This window comes from Panthera pardus, unplaced genomic scaffold (genome assembly GCF_024362965.1).
Source record: "Panthera pardus isolate Hobbes unplaced genomic scaffold, ASM2436296v1 HiC_scaffold_8, whole genome shotgun sequence".
In the NCBI taxonomy this organism is placed as follows: Eukaryota; Metazoa; Chordata; class Mammalia; order Carnivora; family Felidae; genus Panthera; species Panthera pardus.
The window spans coordinates 153,333,538-153,357,974 of NW_026527013.1; the positions used below are offsets into that span (position 1 = coordinate 153,333,538).

Here is a 24,437-nt window from a genome sequence, read left to right on the forward strand (position 1 = left end):
TTACTATTAATTAAACTCCACATTTTATTCAGATTTTACTAGTTTTCCCCTAGTGCCCTTTTTTAGTTCCTGGATCCCATACAGGATACTACATCACATTTAGTCATTACATCTCTTTAGACTCATCTAAACTCTGACAGTTTTTCAGATTTTCCCTTGTTTTTAATTATCTTCATAGTTTGAGGAATCCTGGTTAGTTATTTGTAGAATATCCCTTAATGGGACATGGTTTAGTTTGTTTGTTGTTTTTCTCATGATGAACCTATAGCTCGGATTATAGGCTTTTGAGAGAAGACCACAAAGGTGCCATTTTTTATCATATCGTATCAAGAGTACATGCTATCAACATGACTTACCGTGTTGATGTTGAACTTGATCACCTGGCCGAGGTCATGTTGGCCAGGTTTTCACTATAATTAGTCTCCTCACTTTCATACTCTATTCTTTGGGAGCAAGTCCCTCAGCACAACTTATATTCAAAGGTGGGGGGGATTTCAATTCAACTTCTTGGAGGGGGGATTATCTACAGAAATTATTTAGAGTTCTTCTGATAGGTACTTTTAAAGTTTATGGAAACCGCATGAGTACTGATATCAGTCTAACGTATCTGTTCTTTGCAGGGTGGGAAACCCCGTAAACACCGGAAGGATCGGCTACAAGATTTAATTGATATAGGCTTTGGCTATGATGAGACAGACCCATTTATTGATAACTCAGAGGCTGTGAGTAATGTATCTTTAATATAGCAGCAATTCTTTGTTTGGGATAGAAGTCAAGGATAAAGTTACTAAAATAGTTCAGTATTTGTTTTTACTAACTAATCCCCTATTGACGTCCATCTAAATTGTTTCTACTTTTTTATGTGCTTATGAGCAGCTGAGCATCTGTGTACGTTTATCTTTGTGTACTTGAATAACTATGTAAGATAATTAGAGAGTGCAAATGTATGTACAGGATAAATTTCTAGCAGTGGGGTTTATTCATTAAGGGTATTTACATCTTGAATTTGTATTGATATTCCCAGACTTGGGCAGGTGTAATTTCAAATGGCTTCCAGATAAGACCCATATGAACTTGAAGATTGGAGCTACTGGGTTGAAGTTAATCTGGCAGACAACTTTAAAATGTGCTTCATTTTTTATTACTGCCAAGCCTTAGTACAGTGGTGGTGATTGAATGCCAGCCTTTATCAAACCCTATCTGTTTTGTTCCAAGCCCTACAGCTTTTTCCCTGGAATCTTCTTTCTTTTATAAAATGAAGAGGAATTTAGGAGAGCATTTAAGGACTATAACAATCCATTGATCACATAGCAAACAAATGCAGGCATATTGTGTTTGGGGGTAGGTAAGGTGTATGTTCTTACATTCTTCTCAGTGCACTGGAGAAATCTAAACAAACCCTGGACTTATGGCATCCTCTGCATTGTTCAGTGATTACTTACAATACACAGAAAGGGACACCAAGGTAAACATTGTAGTACTACCCACAAATTAGTATTTCTTTTTCCTGTGACTACAGTGCTTGGTTGTCTAGATGATGATAAGGCATATAGTGGTAGGAGAATCATAGAACTTCCAGCAGGAGGCATACTGGATACCCTGAGTTGTTTCAGTGTTCTGACATAAACTGGTTTACCATACCAGGCAGCCTGTTCTATAGGAGTAAAATATTGACAATGCCCTTTGGAGTAGAGAAGCCTTCTTGTTACCAGAAAGGTTGACAAACCTTTTTGTAGATTAGGGCATGGGATGTTTTTAAAAGTCTTGACCTTGATTTGAAATACAAGTCAAAATTCCTAGATTCTAGCCTCAACTCGGTTTCTAAAGATTTCTAGACAAATCTTTTAGCATTGCTCAGTTTTCTCTGCTACAGTCAGAATATTTGGATATGGTGTTTTTCATACTGACTTTTGCAACCCATAATTGAATTACATATCACTTTAGAGAGTGTGGCCAGCATTTTTAACAAAAGTGAAGTAGAATAGAATAGGAGCTATCATAGTAAATCATAGTAGATTATGTGAGTTTTTTTTATGTGTGTGTGTACACACTGGGATTTGATGTGTAACATATTTCCCACTTGGGTTGTGGTGAAAAAAATTTGAAAAGTACTGCCTTAATAAATAAGGGTAAGTTTTGTATGTAAAAGTTGTTGAACAAAAATTATTTTATTAGTTGCTGACATTTAGAGGACAAGGTAGGTTCCTGTTTAGTAAGAGGAAATTGAACTAGATTACAGGTTGTTTATTGACTCGCAAAATAATTTTGTATTGTTATTCTTACAGCTTATTGGGTTCTTATGAGATAATTCAGACATAAGACAATTATTATCCAACCAAATGATTTTCTGTTCTTTTCATTGATTGTAAGCTTTCACTGTTTGTAATTATTTGATAGTGAAAATAATCTGGTTCTAATTAATTTTCAGAATCATGTACCACTTATAAATACCTGAAAATAAATGCTTTTAAAGATTATTTTTAGTCTCACTTATGCTGCCACGTTTTGTGAAGACTGAAAGAAAATGTTTTTCTTTATTTATTAATAAATAATAATACCAGGCATGAATAACACTTTTATTTAGTTTGTCTCTTGTAAATTTCACTAGAACGTTGTGAAGTAAGTGATGTTGTCACTGTTCGACAACCCCAAGATATCCATGTTAAGTGATTTCCTCTGGCTCACAATTGCTAATCATTGGCAAAGGATCTAAATCCAGGCCTTCTGATTCTCAAGTTCAGCGTTCCATTGCCTCTTAACACATTCTACTTGGACGGCTAAATTAAATATGCATAAAGAGCTTGTTCTCCTGGAGAGTGTTCCGATAGGGAGAGCTTAGGAAACACTGCAGCAGACCGATGTTGAACACACCCATGTTGCTATGTAACGTGGTGATGAATGTGTTTCCCACTGCATGATGTAGTGGATGGTTTGGGATACAGCCAGAGCCTCTACCATAAGCTTATAAAATTACTCTGGGGGTTCTTATCCTCTCTAAATTTGGTTTTCACTTATAAAATGCCTTTTTTGCCTCACAAAGGTATCAGGAGGGCCAAGTGAAATAATTTATATGAAGAAGCATTGTAAATTATAAAGCAGTGTAAGCAAAAAGTAATGTTTGTCACAGTTACACATTTCCAAAATAATTACTACAAAGTCTTTTCACTTCTAATTCTTTCTCTTCACTCCTTTGCTTACAGATAGTACCGGACCCTTTCCGAAGGTCTTACCCATAGATCTTTATAGTAGCCCGTCAACTGCAGCAACAGGAAAGGGATTCATTCCTTTTTTTGACTCAGTATGATTAAACTGGAAATTCTTTTTCTATTTACCATTTAATTTAAAAGGATACAGGTTAAAAGCAAAAACTTTTGCATGTAGCCTCAATGTTCTTACAGTAACTAGTATATTCCCTATATTCCTTGTCCAGTGCAAAGGATCTGCTTAAAATCTGCCTTTCTTAAAAATATAAAATATGAAGAACCTATAAAGTAGAGTTCTGGGGACCTCAGGTAGCAGGTATCTTGCTTCTATTAGATAAGTAACTCGCTCCTTTTTTCTCAGCCACTATGGACTCCCAACATTTGGTTAAGATTGACCCTCATTTAATGTTTGCTTTTGTCCATTTTCATCAGGTGAGAAATGATAAACTTTAAAAATCCAAGCTTAGAGGACATCAGCTTAAGTGTTATTTTAGGTCAGACCTTCTATCTAACTTAGACAATTTGCTCTTGATCCAGGCAAAGTACCTGGCTCATTATAGTGTATGCTTACTGAACTGGGCAGTTATTTTTCTGTTGCGTTTTTAAACACGTATGTTATTTTATGTTTTAAACTTTTAAACAATTTTCTTCATTTAAAAGCTTAGAGCTAAGACATAAGAAATAACTTTGTTATTTATAATCTTATGAATAAAATTATATACTGATATGGTAGGAAATGAAATTTATTCCTTTTCTGTATGTTTAGTCATCTGTTTTAACTTGTTTCAATTTCTCATCAGAATCATTTGTCTTTGGGGCACCTGCCTGGCTCAGTCAGTAGAGCATATGACTCTTGATCTCTGGGGGCGAGTTCGAGCCCCACGATGGGCATAGAGATCACCTAAAAAATAAATAAAGGTTTGAAAAAAAAATTTGTCATTAAGAATAGTAGCAGTGATCCTTAAATTTTTCTCAGCAGATGATGGATATACTGAGGATTTGCTTCATTATTCCAGAATTTCCTTTCTTTATATATACTGAGTACTCTGGGCTCATTTTTATCCTAGATACTAACTTTTTCTAAATTTATTCCACAAACATCCTCATTGCAGTCAGTTTTATAGTTAGGATGTAAGGAAGGATGCTGACATAGTGATTGGATTTCTTTGATGTATTTGTAGAATTAATAATGGGATATATCTGAAACATTTTATTTTAAATATAGTATGACGAATTAGTTCCTGCTTCTCTAACAACAAAATATGGAGGCTTTTACATCAACACTGGCACTCTGCAGTTTCGCCAAGCTTCAGATACTGAAGAAGAAGATATTACAGACAACCAAAAGCACAAGCCCCCCAAAGTGAGTTTATCCAACACTGCAATGGTAATGAGAGTGTTCAATAAATACGGTATACTTTTTGAATTTACTTGTGGATATGAGGAAAAGTAAAATGCTAACCATTGTTTAATAAATCTGTAGTTATTTACCTGCTTTGAAGTAAAACTATGTAGATATAGGGAAAATTGATATTTACATCATAGTATAATTGTATTTTCTTTTAAGACTTCTCTCTCCATATGTGGTCAAATAATCTACTGTTTGGGGGATAAGGGTAAGTTTCTAGGGTAGGTTAAGACTTGGTGTAGACATTAGCTTTCCCGAGACAGCTTATTCTATTTAAGATATATATAGTTTGAGGAAGTGAATAGTGTGTCCTTAGGTGTTTCTTGAAGCGTGATCCAAAGACTGACTTGTGCCAGAATCACCAAAATGTTTGTTAAAAACTAGGCAGTACTCAAAAACAAAAACAGGTAGTGCTCATAGACCCCAAGAGTCTGCATTTTTAACAAGCACTTCTAATGCACACTGAACTTTGAGAAAAAACACTGCCCTAGATGCTAGATCGCTAATCTAGCGAGTAAAGCATTGATCCTCCGTTAAGCGATACTTTGTTTATCATTTGCAGATTCCCAAAATAAAAGAAGATGATATTGAGATGAAGAAGCGGAAGAGGAAAGAGGAAGGGGAAAAGGAGAAGAAACCAAGGAAAAAAGTCCCCAAACAACTGGGGTATGTAAAATTAAACATCCCAAGGGAACTAGGGTCAGAGCATGACTAGCTGCCCTTTTGGAAAGATCTATTTAGCATTCATTAACCCAGCTTAGCTGGGACTAATTTAATACTATATTTAAAAGTGTCAATGACCATTAACTTACATTTTAATAATATTAATATGTATTAAGTATAAGTTTTTATTAAAAAATAGAAGGCTTTGTCATGTTAGAGACTCATGGTGTTTTAGATCAGATTTACAAATTAGTTCATTAAGTATTTTGGTCGTTAAAATTTTTTACCGACAAGAACCAGTTTGAAAAGATGGTACAGACGTTGAGCAAGTTGTTTTCATCTTTTTGTGCTAAAACTAAACTTATTAGATGCCTGGGGATTGAGGACTGGCAGTAGTCTATGTGTGAATGATTTATAGTTGTTTTAGTATTTAAAAAGTCATTTATTTAGCTCTTCTTTAACACCTGTGACTTTAGGTAATGATATCACCTCTAAATACCAAGTAGAATTTCTCGAAAGACTGAAGTCATAAGAATGAAATGTTTGTACCATGCGTCCATAAAATTACCAGTTGGTCTTACTTTTCCATGGCCTTTTTTTGGAGAACCAAGGGACAGAAACTGTGACAGGCTGGATTTTCTTCCCTTCCTCACCAGGGGAGGTGCATCTGAACTTTGGGCTATCAGTATTCAAAAGCTTGATGTAGGGAGGTATTTATTCTCTCCTAAGCATGAGATTTTAGTGAACCTTGAATCATTAATTAAGAAAAAACATATATATATTACTAATGCATGTTTTAAATTCTCATTATTTACAAGTAAATTTCTTTAATGCCTTTTAATGGATATGTTATTTTCTGAAATCTGTAGCTTATTCATGCAACACACACTTATTAAATACCTTTTATATACTAAGCATTGTTCTGGTTTCGGAGTATATAACAGTAGATAAAACACGGGCCTGCCCTCAAGGCACAAGTGATAGTTTCGATTCTGTAGTGCACCTAGAAGCGTGTATGCCATAGAATGTAGAAAAGATTTCTAGAGAAAAGTGTTAACTACACTGAGACACTTTTCCCCCATGGTTCCTGTAGGGAGAAAGTTGTCATAGAAAATCACACATATGTGATTGCCTCACATGGCTGTTCCTAGAATGGAAGGTGAAAATGATCAGAAGGTAGTGGCAGAATAGGGTCTAGAAAGATTTTATATTTCTTTGGCAGTTTGTAGCACAAACCACCTGGGGTACCAGTTTGAAGGTGTACTGTGTGAGCTTCTCTGGTTGCTTATAAGGCAATTCTGTTTTCTCAAGTACATTTCTTTCTCTCTTTCTTTTTTCTTTCTTTCTTTCTTCTTCCTTCCTTCCTTCCTTCTTTCTTTCTTCTTTCTCTCTCTCTCTCTCTCTCTCTCTCTCTCTCTCTCTCTCTCTCGTGCATGTGCACATACACACTTGCACACAAGCAGGGAAGGAGCATAGGGAGAGGGAGAGAGAGAATCTTAAGCTTGCTCCATGCCCAGCGCAGAGCCTCACTCGGGGCTCGATCTCACGACTCTGAGATCACGACCTGAGGTGAAATCAAGAGTCAGATGCTCAACCGACTGAGCCACCCACACACCTCATAAGTGCATTTCTTTACTTGGTTAATTCTTTAGGTGACTACTTTATAGATGTGCTAAAGAATGTGAACATTCCAAAAAGAGTAGTTAGTTTGACTTCATAGACTTTAATAATCCTGAGTTACCTTCAGTTTTGTTTCTTTCTGTTGACTTTTGTCCTTTTGTTTTCTTCACTCTGGTGGCCATTTGCCTTTTGACCTTTCCCAAGTGAGTCCAGATGATGATGAAGGTGCTGTTGTAAAAGGATGATGTAAGAAGAAATTTGCTTTCCCACCCATCAAATGACCATTTTGATTATCTGTGCCTCCTTATTTACACGGGCTTTAAAGTAAAATCCTACACAGCCTAACTGATCCCTTTTTTCTTCACAGAGTTGTGGCTCTAAATTCACACAAGTCTGAAAAAAAGAAGAAACGTTATAAAGATTCTCTTTCTCTAGCTGCCATGATACGAAAATTTCAGAAAGAGAAGGATGCATTGAAGAAGGAGCCTAACCCCAAAGTCCCAATGAACTTAACGACGTCCTCTCTGAATAAGACCCCCTCCACTGCCGTAGCATTGGGAAGTGATGTCTCGGACTTAAATCTGAACACTGCTGATCCGGACCTCCCCATTTTTGTTGGCACAAATGAACACGAACTGTTTCGGGAAGCTGAAAATGCCCTAGAGATGCTAGATGATTTCGACTTTGACAGATTACTGGATGCTGCTTCTGATGGTAGCCCCCTCTCTGAGTCAGGGGGAGAGAATGGAAACACCACCCAGCCAACCTATGCCTCTCAGGTTATGCCCAAGGTGGTGCCTACACTCCCAGAGGGTCTGCCTGTCCTTCTTGAAAAACGCATCGAAGACCTCCGTGTAGTAAGTGTAATGATTCCCTTGTTTCTTATTTGCCACACAAACATAACAATAAATGCTTTTTATAAGGCAAAAATACGAACCCACAATCCCAACACCCATATAAACAATTTTTAATTTTCTGTATTTCCTTTCAGGCATTGGCTATATTTATAGGCCTTTGATTTTAAGTAGAAGTAGGTGTAGCTATAGTTCTAGCATGATATGGGTGATTGTTTTATTATTTCATTTCACCTTACAGTTTTCATAAATATAATTTTTATTGTAAAAGAAAATCATGTAAACACAACAGAGGGAAGGTAGGGGAAATAGTAACACTGCAGGAGTGTACCTGAACGTGGTCCAGACTGTATTGACATCTGGTTTTTTTATAGTTGATTTTCCAACTAGTCCTTTGTAGCTACTCAGCACCCTTAGTAAGCATGCATTGTTCCCACTAGTACTTGAGAGCTGAGGTTTTAGCATGTCCCATCAGGTACGTCTCTAGATTGGCTTGGATTCATAATCTTTAACTAGCTGCAAATCCAGATAAATGTCATCACACTTACCCAGTTAATCTCAAGCAGATAGTATTTTGACTAAAAATAACACGCCAAATCTAGCTTAAAATGCCCTTCTTGATTACTGGAGGATTTGAACCCGTGCCATATTTGAGCCCATGCCATATTTTAGTCCCCTTTTTTCCCTGACTACAAAGGTAAAACACACAATACAAAACATATTTCAGGAACACCTGACTGGCTCAGTCGGAAAAGCATGCAACTCCTGATCTCGGAGTCATGAGTTTGAGCCCCGTGTTGGGTGTAGAGATTACTAAAAAAATAAATTAAAACCCCAAAACACCAAATATGTATTTCATACATATGGAAAGATTCCCCATAATCTGACATTCATTCCCCACCCCCCAACAGAGGTAACCACTATTAACTATGTATTTTTTTGGATTTTAATCCATGCATTTGCAAACGTTATATTATTATAAAAAATAATTAATGGGATTGTAATGTATGGACTGTTCAAAACTTGCTTCTTTCTCCTAGGATTAGTGTAATCCAATTTAAGTCATGTTTTAAAATTTAAACTCTCTCTCTCTGCCCCTCCCCCATAATAATCTTTTTATTGTATTTATTTCTCTTAACTTTTCCTAAAATTTAAATATCTGATTAGGGGAATATTAGATTTATCCAATTTTTTCAGTAACTGGCCCACAGATTTTATTTAGTAATTCTGTTATTTTTTCTGTTTTATTCTTTAGCATTTCTTCTAAACTTGTGACTTAATTGTAATTCCCTGTTAATTTAGTTACCCTTATTTTATTTTAATGAACTTCATTAGTCCAAGACTTAGAGAAGTGTGTTACTTTTTTTTAACTTTTTTTTTAATGTTTTTATTTACTTTTGAGACTGAGAGAGACAGAGCATGAGCAGGGGAGGGGCAGAGAGAGAGGGAGACACAGAATTCAAAGCAGGCTCCAGGCTCTGAGCTGTCAGCACAGAGCCTGACGCGGGGTTTGAACTCATGGACTGCTAGATCATGACCTGAGCTGAAGTCAGACGCTTAACCCACTGAGCCACCCAGGCGCCCCTAGAGAAGTGTGTTAAAGTATCTCATTGCCAATATTTCTTTCTAAAAATTTTTTAAAAATGTTTATTTATTTATTTTGAGAGAGAGAGCGTGACCAGGCGAGAGAGGGAGAAAATTTCACACTTAACCAACTAAGCCACCCAGGCGCCCTTATTGCTAGTGTTTCTTAGGTTATAGCTTGTGTGTACCATAGTTTTTGCTTTGTTTATTTCTATGCTGTGTGGTTTGACCCATAAAATTCTTGATGACTAGATCTTTTTTGTGATAATTATCATTTGGAGGTGACTTTTTGTGCTATTAATGCCTTTCATCTTGAATTTAGTTTTGTCTGATTTACTGTGGACTTTTTATTTTTACATAGTATAGCTTTTCTTATCATTTACCTTCAACCTCTTTGATTTTCTTTATTTTAGCTCTTTCTCTTATAAGGCAGCGTAAAAATGGAAATCTGTTTATGGACCTCATTTGAGTCTTTTTCCTGTAACAAATGATTTTAACTTCTTCTAGTTGTTATAATTATGTAATTGATCTTTGTCATTTTCTTTTTTATTCTGTTTTATTACTTCCTCCTTTGTTTTCATTCTTTTGCTATTTTCTGTGCTTATTTTTTGAAAAGTATACAGTTTCTATAGTTTTGGTAATAAATGGGTTTTTTATTTAACCTTTTTAGCTACTCTGTGTAGGAAGTATGGGTCTTATTTCTTTTTTATGGTTCAGAAGCTTGAGGTAGGTTATAGCTTGGTCAGGTCCACACAAGTAGTAAGTGGTAGAAATTTAACTACAATCCAAAGTATGGGCTTTTTGCTCTGCCATTTTGCCCATTCCTAAAATCTTTAGTTTCTTCTAAATTTGAAAAAGTGCTTAGTGATGCGATCCACATTTTTCAAGATGTAATTAATAATAATAGCTGCTGTTCATTTAGCAAAACTTGTACTCTGTCCTGAGCACGGACGGTACTGCCGGGTGTCCCAGAGCAGTTACCAGTCAGGAGGCAGCCCTGTGAGTGCGCTCAGTGTGCTTCACCTACTGTGCAGTCTAGTCCTCCCACAGTCCAGTGACGTACGTAGTGTTCTTCCGTTTAATGGACGAGGAAACCAAGGTTCAAAAGGTTTAAATGCTTTGCTCAAGGCCACATAATTTTTAAGTGTCTGAGTCATGATTTGAAGGCAGAACCATGGAGCTCCGTAGCAGGCACTGTGCCTCTGTGTTATATGCCGTTCATTCTCACTTAAGAAACAAAACTGATTAGTAATTAAGTGTGTTACGATCTTGTAAAAGCATTGTCTTCCATACCAAAAATTATTCTCTGTCTCTGTGGTAGCCCTGCCAGGGTTAATGTATCTGTTCCATTGGTAGGAAATTATCAATAAGAAGTTTGATTTCACTTACTGGTATCTGTGACTTCTATTTTTTCTTTGAAATAGGAGATGGAGGGGTGCTTGGGTGGCTCAGTTGGTTAAAGAGCCGACTCTCGAGTTTGGCTCAGGTCATGATCTCACGGTTCGTGAGTTCAAGCCGCGTGTCTGGGCTCTGTACTGAGAGCACGGAGCCCACTTGGGATTCTCTCTCTCTCTCTCTCTCTCTCTCTCTCTCTCTATCTGCCCCTCCCCCGCTCGTGCATGCTTTCTCTCTCTAAAAGTAAATAAATAAACTTAAAAAAAAAGAAATATGAGATGGTATTTTTTCTTTAGGAGGTGAGATTTCATCCTTGGCTTATATGCTTATGTCTGTATGATAAGGAGTTGCTTCTCATGACTCTTTTCTTACTTTGTAATATTCTTCCACTGTTCACCTTCTTGACTTTTTTTGATTCTCTTTCTTGACATTTAGTTTTCCTTATAGCTTTCGTGTATTTCTGCCCGCTGCATATACGCAGTTTTCATTCTTTCTAATAAGTACTAAGGCACGTCTTAGAAATTTTCTTCTATTTATTACATGTAAAACTGTCAAATAACTTGATGGGTTGACGTGGTCAGCATATGGCTTGCTCAGATTATTAGATCAGATTTCTCGATGTTTTCCATCTCATGGATCTCAACTACATCCTTTGTGATTTTCCCAGTAAATTTTGCTTATGGTAGAGTGTCTTGGTTTGTACCCTTGGTTTCTGGGCACCTGGTTAAGGTGACAATAATGATGAAAATATTATTCTTAAGCTCATGGCATTAATATTTGCTTCTCCCTTGATAATAATCTTGGCTAAATTTTTTTGTTATTAGTAATTAGGTAGAACCTAGACTGACTGCAGTTAGCTGAGTATCTTTGTACAGCATGGTCATGTTGCACAATTGAAATCAGAGGGCTTGTGGTCTGAGTCCTGGGTCCACCACTTATTAAGCAGTGTGATTTGGGAGGGAGAAGGAGGCAGGATTAAAAAAAAAAAAAGTAGTGTGATTGGGGGCATGCCATGTAACCCTCTGACAGATTTAGGTTCCTTGTTTGTATAATGGGGGCTGTCATACCAATGTCATTGGCTGTTATGAGGATTAAACATGATAATGTGTGTAAAATAGAGGATATCAGACAGATCTTCTGTAGACAGTGTCTGTAGAAAGTGAGCCATCTGCTTTCTGTTATGTTGGAGATCATAGCAGTGATTAATAAAGCAATGGATCGTCAAAATGCACAAGATACTCAAAGCACAAAAAAATCTTGTGTTTGGGATGCCTGGGTGGCTCAGTCAGTTGAGCATCTGACTTCAGCTCAGGTCATGATCTCACGGTTCATGGGTTCGAGCCCTGCATAGGGCTCCATGCTGACAGCTCAGAGCCTGGAGCCTCCTTCGGATTCTGTGTCTGCCCCTCTTCTGCTCATGCTCTGTCTCCCTGTCTCTCTCTCTCTCAAAATTGAAACAAAAAAAAATTTTTTTTAAGTCTTGTATGTATAATTTTGTTAATTTATAAAGATTGAGAAAAATTAAGTACAGATATAATAGAAAACAGTGGTATATATGCTAAATTTGTTTCAACACTCTGTAATTGCCTACTCATGTCAGGTACTAAACTGAGTATGGATGATCCAAAGGGAAGTAAATCACAGTAGCCTCACCCTTTAGAAGCTTATTCTTTCCTAAATAGATATGGAAACAAATAATGTGTTGAAAGCGGTATTGACAATCCTATGTTTCTCTAGGCTGCCAAACTTTTTGATGAAGAAGGAAGGAAAAAATTCTTTACACAGGATATGAATAATATTCTTCTGGAGTAAGTAATTCTCTTCTTTGATTAAAAAACCTAAAAAATTATTTAAACTTTAAGAACTCATTTAAAACTATAGTTGATTACAACTTTACAGGTTGAATACTATTTTAGATTTAAATGTATTTTTTTGTCACTTTCTATGAAAGTGTCTTTCTGGAACAGCTCTGAGTGGTCATATTAATTTTGGTGTATTTTCCTTCTATTTTCATTCAGACTTGGGAAAAATAATTCCATTGGTATCTAGCAAGGTTGTAGACAAACATTTGGAGACAAATGGAAAGTATGGTTTAAAAAAGAAATTCTGGTTGTGAGGTAGGGGAGAGGCAGTGTGGAGAAGAGAAAAGAAAGAGAGGGAGGGGGAGGCTGAAGGCCGACATATGATACAGATTGTATTTAAATTAGTGACAGTTTTTACTCTCAGCTGGAGTTTGATATTAACAAAGCTGCACGTTCTAAGTTTGTGGCCAACTAAGCTGTCCTTATAAACCTAACGGCTTGTGAATTCTGACCATCGGTTATAGCATTTGAGTGTGTAATTGATTGCTGCAAGCAGAACTGGGCAAAAAAACAATCCTGGAGAAAACAGCACACGTTACTCCTCTTTCACGAAAATGATGTATGCCTGCTCTTAGTGGTTCAGTAGTGTTATATACAAAGAAACAAGGAGTGTTTCCACTACTTTGTGTGAGGCTTGTCTTTTAAATATACAATGAAGGTAGTTTCTCATATAAAAGATGATGGATTGGTTTGTTTTGATAACTGTTTTTAATTAAGTACAATCTCTCTTTTCTCTGGAATACTTAAAAGATCTTTCTGGTCCCCCATGGACCCATGAAACACCTAAACCTAGTATGCCACCAGTATGGTGACAGGAATTTCTTGTTCCTGTTCTTCATTTTAGCCAGGGATTTTCAGACTGATTCTGTCTGCCTGGAAGCAAGGCAAATGTTTCCTGTCTGTGCCAGATCCTTTTACCTGGCTCCCTTTTCACCCCAGATTCAATGAAGAGTGTAACCATTACTCATCAGAGCTGTCCCAGATTCCACAGTCAGGAATCTGACTAGCTCTTCTTTTTCTTGCCACTTGAGAGCCCTAAGTTTACTAGAGCAGGTCCTTTTCCTGTGACTGAGACCATTGTTTTTTATTTTACTCTTCTGTAAGAGGGACCCTCTTTTTCTCTCCTGAGAGAAACAAAGGACCATCCTTGGGACCTGACATCTCAAATAAGCAGAGTATCAACATTCCATTAACAGGCTTCTCTCTTTCTTGCTCTTTCTTTCTTTTTTTAAGTAATCTCTGCACCCAATGTGGGGGTCAAACTCACGACCCCAAGATCAAGAGTCGCATGCTCTACCCACTGAGCCAGCCAGATGCCCCCACCACCCCCAGCAGACTCCTTAATCTCTCCATGTCTGTCTTAAATCCTCTAATTTTTTTGGAGCCCTATTTTTATTTCACAGAGTGTGCCTCCAGTTCTACAAGCCCTAGTGCTCAGAGTTTATTTTTTTTTCCCTTTTAGTCACTTATTTATGCCCCCTGGCCTCTGTTCCCACTTTTCTAAATATCCCTGATTTCTTTGGACAGAGTTGATCTTCTAAGGGCATATGGCATGTGATTATTTTGAGTAGTAAATTCCCATGAAATGATTCACATGTATTGGCTCTGCCTCACCATTGCTTCTTTATGATGGGGAGAAAGGGAGGTAAGTTTATTGGAATAGGGAACGCTTTTTCTTTTTGCCTAATTGAGTTTGACTTGGATCAGTAAATATACAGCATGCCGACTTGATCCTCCCCATTTCCTCCTTTACCTCAAGCAGACATTGCTAACAAAATCTTAATGCTCTTTGCCTGTGATCTCAATCCAACCTGAGTTCTGTTCAACAGATGCTCTGGGAAGGCACTACCAATCCCAGTGGACACTTGCAGTGAGCCCTGTTGTCTGCCACCTCATTGTTAGACGCTCCTTTAAGGAGCTCATGAATGAGTATTGACTTTTGAATCTCAGTATGAAGAGACTTATCAGTCGGCCTGTCTGTCTCACCCTCTCTGACATAAAGGAAGGTTACCAAAGTGAGGGGGTTGATCCTCTGCCACAGCTTTCCTTAACTCTCTTGAGGGATTACTTTGCGTTTGGAAAAACGAACTTGGAACCACATCTTTAACCTATGCCACACCAGGCGTTCTTGAGGTAACACTAGAACCAGCCCATCTGAATAAAGTCATTCAGGGAAGGAGGGATCTTTTGAATTCTTGCTATAAAATAAATTTTCGATTTTGAGTTTGGGTTACTGCTCCCTAAGTCTTTCTTCAGTTACTAGTTTCAGTGGTTCTGTTATATGGATAGTATCGGTAGGGTATCTGAAATATTTGAGAAAAAATTCAAGAAATTTACTAGATTCCGGGGGCTCCTGGGTAGCTCAGTCGGTTAAGCGTCTGACTTTGGCCCAGGTCACACGATCTCATGGTTCGTGAGTTCGAGCCCCGCATTGGGCTCTGTGCTGACAGCTCAGAGCCTAGAGCCTGCTTCAGATTGTGTGTCTCCCGCTCTCTCTGTCCCTCCCCTGCTCGTGTGCTCTTTCTCTCTCTCTCAAAAATAAATGAACAGTAAAAAATTAAAAGAAAAAAAGAAATTTACTAGATTCCGAATTTATTTGGACTTAGGTTTTCTTTTACTAGTGTTTTTAAACTGATTGACTAAGATATGTATTCTGTTTTGTTGGGTTTTTTTTAATGTTTATTTTTGAGAGAGAGCATGAGCCGGGGAGGTGCAGAGACGGGGAGGAAAACAGAGGATCCAAAGCAGGCTCCATGCTGTTGCAGAGACGTCGTCATGGAGCTTGAACTCAGGAACCGCGAGATCATGACCTGAGCCAAAGTTGGACGCTTAACTGACCGAGCCACCCAGGAGCCCCTGTATTCTGTTTTTTAAAAAGAGGGAGAAGGGTGCCTGGCTGGCTCAGTTGATAGAGCATGTGACTTGGTCTTGGGGTCAAGATTCCAAGCCCCACATTGGGTGTAAAGCTTACTTAAAAAACAGTTATTAAAAAGAGGGAGTTGATGGGATGGGAAGATTTATTTATGTATCAATTATGGTGAAATGATTGTATTTCTAGAATTTTGTGTGAAAATATAGGTAAGACTAAGCATTCCTGAGCCAGAAGAATCTTTTTTATAAAGTTGGCCATTGCTTCAGCTGTGGATTCCTATGTTGTGTTTCTTTGAGCCTTCTTCAGAGGCAAATGAGAGCCTTGTACATACAGATGGGGATATAAAAGTGGGTTTCAAACTTATATACTCAGGAAATCCAGTGTTTGTCCTCCAGTGCATTATCAGCAGGTGGTCCCAGTATATTTTTATCCATTTAGAGCCTGTAGTAATCTTGTGCTTATAATTTATTATCAGAGGTTTGAGACCCAGTCATTGTAACATTCTTGCATGGATATCTGTTTTGGGGACAGACTTTACTTAAAGAAGGAAAGAAAAGACAAGAAACCTGGTAGAGAGAAGGGGTCAGACTCAGGAAAGTTCATTGCTTTGGGAGAACCTTTATTTTTCTGAAATGTGAAAATACCTGAAATTCAAACTTTGATTGGCATGTGTTTTTAGTCATCTACAGATACTTCTTAGACCTTAGAAGATTGTAATTCTTAGGAAAATAAATAAATAACTGTATGAGGGATGTGTGTTTAAAATATACTGCTGTCAGGTAGGATTTTGTATATATTTGTGATAGACCAGTATAGTCTGTAACCTTAAGGGTTAATATGCTTCTCTGATTTTTCCCTAGTATTGGCTTAGCAGCAGGGAGTCAGTTCTTCTGTTTTCGAGTTTCGCCCTCTTTGGAAACCACTTATTTTTTTAAGTATGTCACTGAGTCAATCTATTCTTAATTGAAATCTCTTACTACTTGGAGTTTCTATTTTATTTTCAGCCTCAACTATCGTTTAATAACAGGGCAGGCATAGAAAGCCTCCTACCCAGAGTCTAGACTTCTAATAAAGCTTCACGCATAATTTATTTAACCAAATGTTTATACACAGAACCATGACAGTAATGGTTGTTTCCCATATGATCCTGTGCATTTGACCTTCTGGTTCTTATAGATCCTAAACATTTTTCTATTTGTATATTGTATTTGACTTCTTTAATACCAAGCATTTTCTCTTGCCAATGCTAAGGGCATAGTTTTCCACATTTCATTGTTTCTGAACTTGCAGTGTATCTTCTAAGTGATGGATATATTTGACAGGCAGGGTTTCTTCCCCAAAAGCTGTTAACTGAATCTGTTTATGAGAATTATTTATTAAATCTATCTATACGTTGTCCTATCATAGAATGTGATGATTTGGATGTAGTTTGTTGCCAAGAGCTCCAGTTAAGTCTTGGCCTTCAAATTAGTATCTGTTCCTATCTTCCTACAATAGCAGCTGCCAGATTTAGTGTCTTCCATCTTGGGAGAAACCTCCGTTATTTCTTGGTAGACTTGTCCAGCTGGGAATATGGTGGCTGTTAAAACTCTTTTCCTTTTTTTTTTTTTTTCCCCCTTCTTTAAATAACTATTAGGCTAAATACCCATTTAACAATTTATTTTTGATCTAAAAAACTAATTTATAAATGGAAACAGGAACTGAAGAATTGGAATAAATTGAGCCAACTATTAAGTATCTAATTTGTGCAAGGCAGGCATAATAAGGGAGACAAATGGATAAAACAGTCTGTATGTGTAGCCAGAAGAGCTTTACCTCTTCTGGATCTGCAATTTTTTCAGACACCTCTAAGGAAAAAATATTCTAAGAACTCATTGAAACTATGTGACTCTCTAGCTTAGCAGTTGTGGTTGGGGGAGAGGGGATGTGAATATCTATCTCTTTGAGGAAATGGGGTTTTGGTTAATAATGGAGTTCCTATGCTTTACCCCAAAATGTAGGTTTTGTCCCTGTTCATCAAAAAATTAGTCACCAGACTACTTATGTTTATATAAATTCTCTGTATATTTTTTTCCTTGAAAAATACTGTCTAGGAAATCGTGGAAAGATAAAACGAGAGAAGAGTCATTGCTTTTACCTCCTTGCTTATGTATTAGTACCTAAAAGAAATTCTGTACTATTTATTTGTTGTTGTTTTTGTTCAGCATTGAGTTACAGCTACAGGAACTAGGCCCTGTCATTCGTAGTGGTGTCTACTCCCATCTTGAAGCTTTTGTGCCATGCAATAAAGAAACACTGGTGAAACGTCTAAAGAAGTTACATCTCAACGTCCAGGTAAGAAGAGGATCAATAATATCCGTATCTGGAGTTTTATAACCTATAAAGAGACTAGTTTCTATTTGGGACTTTTGCATATTAGTTTCTTTATACTCTTAATTGTATGTATTGAATAACCATAGGAGGTTATTAAAGGCATAGAGAATCTCTTGAAAAAAATTACTTTTCAACAGTTGAAAAGGCTAGACGAGAATGTTTCCTAAGGCGTAGATTCCTGGACTGGTAAATTAATGTCAGTTCCACAGGTGATACAACTTTGCCCTCAACAAATATCTGACAGATTTATAACTCGGTTTTCTTATTACTGAAGTGGATCTGTACAGATTTGTTCATGCCTACGTTACAAAAACTGAGAAAGAATCACAGGGTTACGTGTAAACTTGGAGATTTTTTTGTGTGTAATCATCCATATTTTGCTAGATTCTTCTCCCCTAACACACCACCAAGTAATTATCTAAGTTTGAATGCTTCCAGGGTCAGAAACTTATTTCATTATATCAGAAAGTTCTTCTGTGCACTGAGACATATCCAGGTGCTTTCCACCCTGTTGGTCCTGATTCTGCCTTTGAGTCCATTCATAAACCTAATTATTTGTCACCTTCATGGCTTTCATGTTTTTGAAAGCTTGTATTATGTCCCCTCCTTCACTTCCATATAAGGTGGTTTTCAGTACCTTCACTGCCTGATGATTTTTCCCTTATGATTTATTTGATTATTTATTTTTTAAATATTTATAACTTGCAAGTAATAGGAAATAATGCAGTTTAAGACAAGAAAGGACATTTTTTTTTTCTATTAATAAAGGTATTTGATGGAATTAAAAGTACATACAAGGGGCACGTGGGTCGCTCAGTCAGTTGAACATCTGACTTCGGCTCAGGCCACGATCTCACAGTTCGTGAGTTTGAACCCCACATCGGGCTCTCTGCTGTCAGCGCGGAGCCTGCTTTGGATCCTATGTCCTCCTCTCTCTTTCCCCCTCCTCTGCTCATGTGCACACGCACTCTCTCTTTCTCTCTCTCTCAAAAACAAAACAAAAGAAAACAAAAAAACAACCAGAAAGGGATGGGAACTGATAATTTGGATTAGCTCTTGTTTTTCTCTCCCTGTGTCTTATTTTTATCCTTTTATGTGCATCTGAAAATAAGATTACTTCATTCTCAAGGTTTTATATTATAGAAAGGCCACACACAGAGACTGACTCAACCCTCTCATCCCAATCCAAGTTTTTGGATCAGGAAATCTGATTATACTATGTTGGGTCAACCTAAACTTTTCTGGCCAGAGGTTGGGAGTCACACAGCACAACATGGCTAGCCAAGGGCCTCCATAGCTGATGGGGGAATGAACATGGTGCCCAGGACCACTAGTATTAAGAGCTGATTGGCATAGAATTCTTTATTGTAGGTATTATACTTCTGTTAATAAAATAACTCTTTTGAATTCAGAAACTGTAAGTTCTTCCTCAACGTAAAGCAGAGTAATCAACAAATGAAATTTACTCGAGGTCACAGATTTTGTGTGACCTGGCTCCTTTTTTTTTTTTGCCTGGCTCCTTCAGACATTGACTGCTAGAGCTCACTGCCATACATTCAGGTGACAGACATGGGTACCAGTAAAAAAAGGAATTAGAGGCAGGAGAACAACTTTTCATACATTATAAAATATTTTCTAAGGGGCATTTCAGATTTGATGTTTGAAGTTATTTAATATTCCTGTTCTTCCTGTGGAAGAAGACATCTATCTTAACCTTTGATTTTCTTCATGTGGTTTTATCATGTATACTTTATTTATTTATTTATTTTAATGTTAATTTTTTGAGAGAGAGAGACAGAGCATGAGTGGGGAAGGGGCAGAGAGAGAGGGAGACACAGAATCGGAAGCAGGCTCAAGGCTCCGAGCTGTCAGCGCAGAGCCCGATGCGGAGCTTGAACCCACTGTCTGTGAGATCATGACCTGAGCTGAAGTTGGACACTCACCTGACTGAGTCACCCAGGCTCCCCGTCATATATACTTTTAATCCCTAAATACTATATTATTTGATTTTGCATGTTTTTGAGCTCCGTATGAATGGAGTCATCCTGTCTCCATACTTTTCCTCTGCAGCTTGCTTTTTTACACTGAACAATTATGTACCTCAGATTTAGCTATGTCTTTACCTGTGGAGGACTCCAGTTGTACTGCTCTACAGTGTGTACACCGCTCCATTCTGTTAATACATCCCAGTTATTGTGTCTGTTTTACTGCTGATGGATAGGTGGGTTGTTCCCAGGCAGATAGTCGCAGCTACAGAATTAGGAAGTGATCACCTAGGAACCCTGATGCCGGACGTTCACATTTCTTTTAATAGGATTTTGTAGCAGGCACTGTAATGTGTGCAGTAATGTTTGTTAACTGGTATGCATGAAAACAGTAAGAGTCTTCCAGTTCCCTCTTTCTCTTTGACCTTGATCGTGTAACTTTGCTTGCAGCGTAAGTCACAATTGGTAACAATAAACGAAAGAACAGGATGCCAACATCCAGTCGGTTGTCACCCAAACCAAATTATGTGTTCTAGTGTTGCAAAGCAGTATCTCCTCTCATGGTACCCCATCAAAATGGGGATCAACCGGTAGTAGTCTGCATAGTGTAGATTTTGTTCTTTACTTAATTTTTTATGACATTTGAAGTGTCCGTATAATTTCTTGGCCAAACGTGGGGCATTTTTAAGAATGTAAAGGAATACATTATGTGTCAACTCTACTCGAATAAAACATTTTTTTAAAAGAAACAAGTGTAAGGAACACTATTAATTATGCTGGGGTAATTACCAGGCACAAACTAGGATTCTCGTTGGCTGCCTGGGAAGTATGGTCATTCTAATTTTATATCCAGTGTGCCTCCTGAAGACTGAGTGTTGTAGAAGAAATGTCCATATTTAAATATGCTTACATTTTAAATCTATAATTAGTGTCTTTTGAGAATCTGCTTGCAAAATAATTTTTTGTAAATGTATTTAAAAAAACTTGTAGTATTTTTTTTTCCCCTCAGGATGATCGTTTAAGAGAACCTCTGCAAAAACTGAAACTGGCTGTTAGCAATGTCATGCCTGAACAGCTATTTAAATACCAGGAGGACTGCCAAGCTCGCAGTCAAGCTAAGTGTGCCAAGTATGTACCTCTTCTGTTTGGACTGGCTTTTGCATTTGAGAAATATTTTTAGCTCTTAGGGATTGGTCTTATGTGGACTTTATCACCAAATAGAAATCCACATATGCCACTGAAACAGTATAATTGAATATTTTCTAAATGACACAACACTTCCCATTCAGTTGCTTTGATGTCAAAAGCAAAAGTTCTGTTGATTTAGTGGATGGGTGTGATGAAAGCAAGAGCTGGCACTGGTCAGGTATTTCCCATGTCACCCAATTTAACTGGCTGAAGTCAGTATTTTCTGAACTCAAAGATAAGTAATCATGCCCTTAAATGACACAGCTTGAAGACCTAATTTACCAAACTACTTTATGATGCTCTTCAAAATATTATGTATAAAGGTAGATTATTTACTCTGCCTTTTGAGTTAACATTCAGTTAAGCAATTTAACAGGTGTCTCTGGAGCATATCATAGGCACTGTTGGGTTAGAACTTGGCTTCATAAAATCTTTTTCATTTTTAGGTTGCAGACAGACGAAGAACGAGAGAAAAATGGATCCGAGGAAGATGATGATGAGAAACCGGGGAAGCGTGTCATAGGACCAAGAAAGAAATTCCACTGGAATGACACCATCAGGTAAAATTTAACCAAAGCCTTCACTTTTAACCAAATGGACAATGCGGAACTAAGGTTTCTAATAAAAAGAATATATAGTAAATGGAAGAGTAGATTGGCAGCAACCAAAAATTGGTGTGTAGGAAAAATTTATTCAAGAGAAGTTTGATTTGGTCCTGGTATCTTTAGAGTGCTCTCACTTTTATTTTCATATGCTACTTTCTATAAACTAATCTTCTAATTATTAAGTCAGTCATATTGGCTTCAGAAGGTGAAGTACTCTGTGTACATCTGTAATCAGTCATCTTTTTTGACCAATATTTCTGTACCCCAAATAGAGGGTTTGGTTGCAGGACTATCCCTTTCAGTCTTTGGTGCCTAGATGAAAGGTATCAAAGGAAATTGTTTCATATTGGGGATTTGGCTGTAGTGCAATGAGTGATGTGTGTTAGAAATTATTTATCTTCATGTCATCTGAATTCTTGAGATAATATTCTTTATTATTGCTGTCAGATTTATGTGCTTAAAAAAAATCTGTTTCAAACTTACTTTTCCACAATTTTGCAGTCAGATTTATATATAAATATATATTTTTAATCTGTTTAGAACTTTGTTATGTAACCTTGTTGAGATCAAATTGGGATGCTATGAGTTAGAGCCAAATAAAAGCCAGTCCGCTGAGGATTATCTTAAATCCTTTATGGAGACAGAGGTGAAACCATTGTGGCCTAAGGGCTGGATGCAGGCAAGGTAAGAAATATGACATCCTAGATTTCATTTTACTTTCTTATTGTTGCTGTGTTTAAAGATACATGTATAGAGACAGATATGTGACATTCATTTTGCTAAGAACCTAGTGTGTTTAGCGTTCTCTATAGTCCTCTCAGATGATCTCTGCTTTGAAAACTTCAGGCACTGAAAAGACAAAATGGTTAGTCACAGGGACGTAGAGATACAGAGATACACATAAAGGTGACTTTTTTGCCAACCACTTTCTCTTTTTTTGCACCTGACTTTGCTAATAGAGAAAATGGGTGGAGAGGTAGATGGCTATAAACTTTGGGAGGGGACTTCACATAGGTATCATGAAGATAAGCCTAGAGCTGAATACAAAATTGAGAGTGTAGAAATAGAGACACACAACCTTGGGTTCTGTTGTCAATAGTCAATGTAGAGTGGTGTCTCAAAAATGCATAGTCGTCCAATTTAAACCATAAAGCGTTAAGAATGTTAAGATAGGCAGCTGTCGCAACCAGTTAAATCAACAGAAAACATCTTTTGATCTGTTAAAAGATTTAAGTAAATAAATCTTCTGTAAAACTCCCTGTAAGACAGATTACTGAATTTACTCTGTGCCATTATAACTTCCATTTGATAAATAAGCAAGTAATAGACTGTTGAAAACCATGTGAGTAAAATGAGAAAGTGGTTATCATTATCTGTTACACAAAAATAATTGTGTCCTTTTAACTTTTGCAGAATGCTTTTTAAGGAAAGTCGGAGTGTACATAATCATCTTACTTCTGCTCCGTGAGTAAAACAGACTCCATAGTTCTTCATTTGTTTTTACTCACATTATGTGCTTTAGTAAACAAAAGTACTATTTATTAAATGCTAGGCAACATAGTACTTAAATGTACATTTAGACGATCTCCATTTTACTACTGCCTTTTTTTCAAAAAGAATCATTTTTCTGTTGACCTGAGACCACATTTATCTGTTTAATAGTTCTCAGGCTAGTCTCTAAACACCTGAATCTGTGCTGGCCTGAGATCTGGCGGCTAGGAGCCGTGTAGACAGGAAGCCTCTGATGGTTTCCTTTGTTCCTGGGCCTTCTTCCCTCCAGTTATTTTGTGTCTTTTTTCTTTCCCTCTTAATGATGATCAGCATAGCTAACCTGTAGCTTTGTGCCTTCGAAGACAGTTTCTTACACATACCTACCCTGCCTTGCCTTGCAGAGTGCTTCATTCTACAAAATTAATCTATTTTTCATGCCCTTCCCTTCTGTTCAAAACTGGGTATTTCCCTAGTGGTATGATTACTAAAGAAAAGTCTCTGATCCTAGTAGGCAGTAGTAAAAAGCTGGGTTTTTTGTGGTTATATTTTTGGGTGAATACTGGTTGACTCAACAAGAATTTTATATTTACCTACAACTTAGGGCTATTTCTCTGCACCATAGAAGTGTAATAGTAAGAGGTAATAAAATATACAATTAGCAAGTCACTGAGAATTTACAGACCACTGTAATTCAATATTCTAAGAGGTCTGGTTAACAACCGGGTAACATTACAAAACTCCCCATTTCCTTGTGTACAATTATAATGGAATTTTTTACAACTCTTAGGAAGGACACTTTGTTAGTATACTATCAGAGTTATGTTGGGTTGATTGTGGTTTTTGGTTCTTGCTATTCTTGTTTATGGAGTATAAATTTGGGATAAGTTTGGTTTCATACACATAGGTTTACTTTGTTACTGGTGGTTTAATTATCCTGGGGTGGGGGGTATATATATATGTGTGTGTATGTATTGGTGTCGATAATATTTCTGGCCTTTAATTTCCCTATAGTTCTAAAATCACAAATGTGTTACAATTCAGGTATAAATAATTCATCCCTTTAAATCTAAAGCATATATTTACATAGACCCTCTCTTCAGTTTTTTAGGTGGCTTTATTATTATGACTAACTTGTGTTTTGTTTTGTCTTGTTTTGCTTTGTATCAGAAAGTACAAATCTATAGGATGCGTGGGCCTGATATCTTTTGCCCCAATGGTCTTTATCAAAAAAACTTGGAAAATTACTGTCGCCTTAATGAAGTTGTAGATTGGCAGTTTTAATCAAGATATTGGTTAATTTAATGGATGACATTTCAATTTAGTGAAGTAGAAAT

At 37.1% G+C, this 24,437-nt stretch overlaps 1 protein-coding gene across 6 annotated transcripts in view; it reads left to right on the forward strand.

The window, feature by feature from the left end:
- The window catches only part of UBN2 (ubinuclein 2), an 86,789-nt gene that overhangs the window by 26,585 nt on the left and 35,767 nt on the right, over positions 1-24,437 (forward strand). For 3 of the 6 annotated variants that reach the window (XM_019452913.2, XM_019452909.2, XM_019452908.2), the window contains exons 3-12: positions 621-722; positions 4,429-4,566; positions 5,174-5,277; positions 7,262-7,751; positions 12,465-12,535; positions 17,666-17,795; positions 20,829-20,947; positions 21,454-21,567; positions 22,153-22,296; positions 23,026-23,076. In XM_019452913.2, coding sequence (XP_019308458.2) covers positions 621-722; positions 4,429-4,566; positions 5,174-5,277; positions 7,262-7,751; positions 12,465-12,535; positions 17,666-17,795; positions 20,829-20,947; positions 21,454-21,567; positions 22,153-22,296; positions 23,026-23,076 — 1,463 coding nt within the window. The remainder of the gene's footprint in view (positions 1-620; positions 723-4,428; positions 4,567-5,173; positions 5,278-7,261; positions 7,752-12,464; positions 12,536-17,665; positions 17,796-20,828; positions 20,948-21,453; positions 21,568-22,152; positions 22,297-23,025; positions 23,077-24,437) is intronic. The other 3 variants (XM_019452910.2, XM_019452911.2, XM_019452912.2) reach the window with 2 other exon arrangements.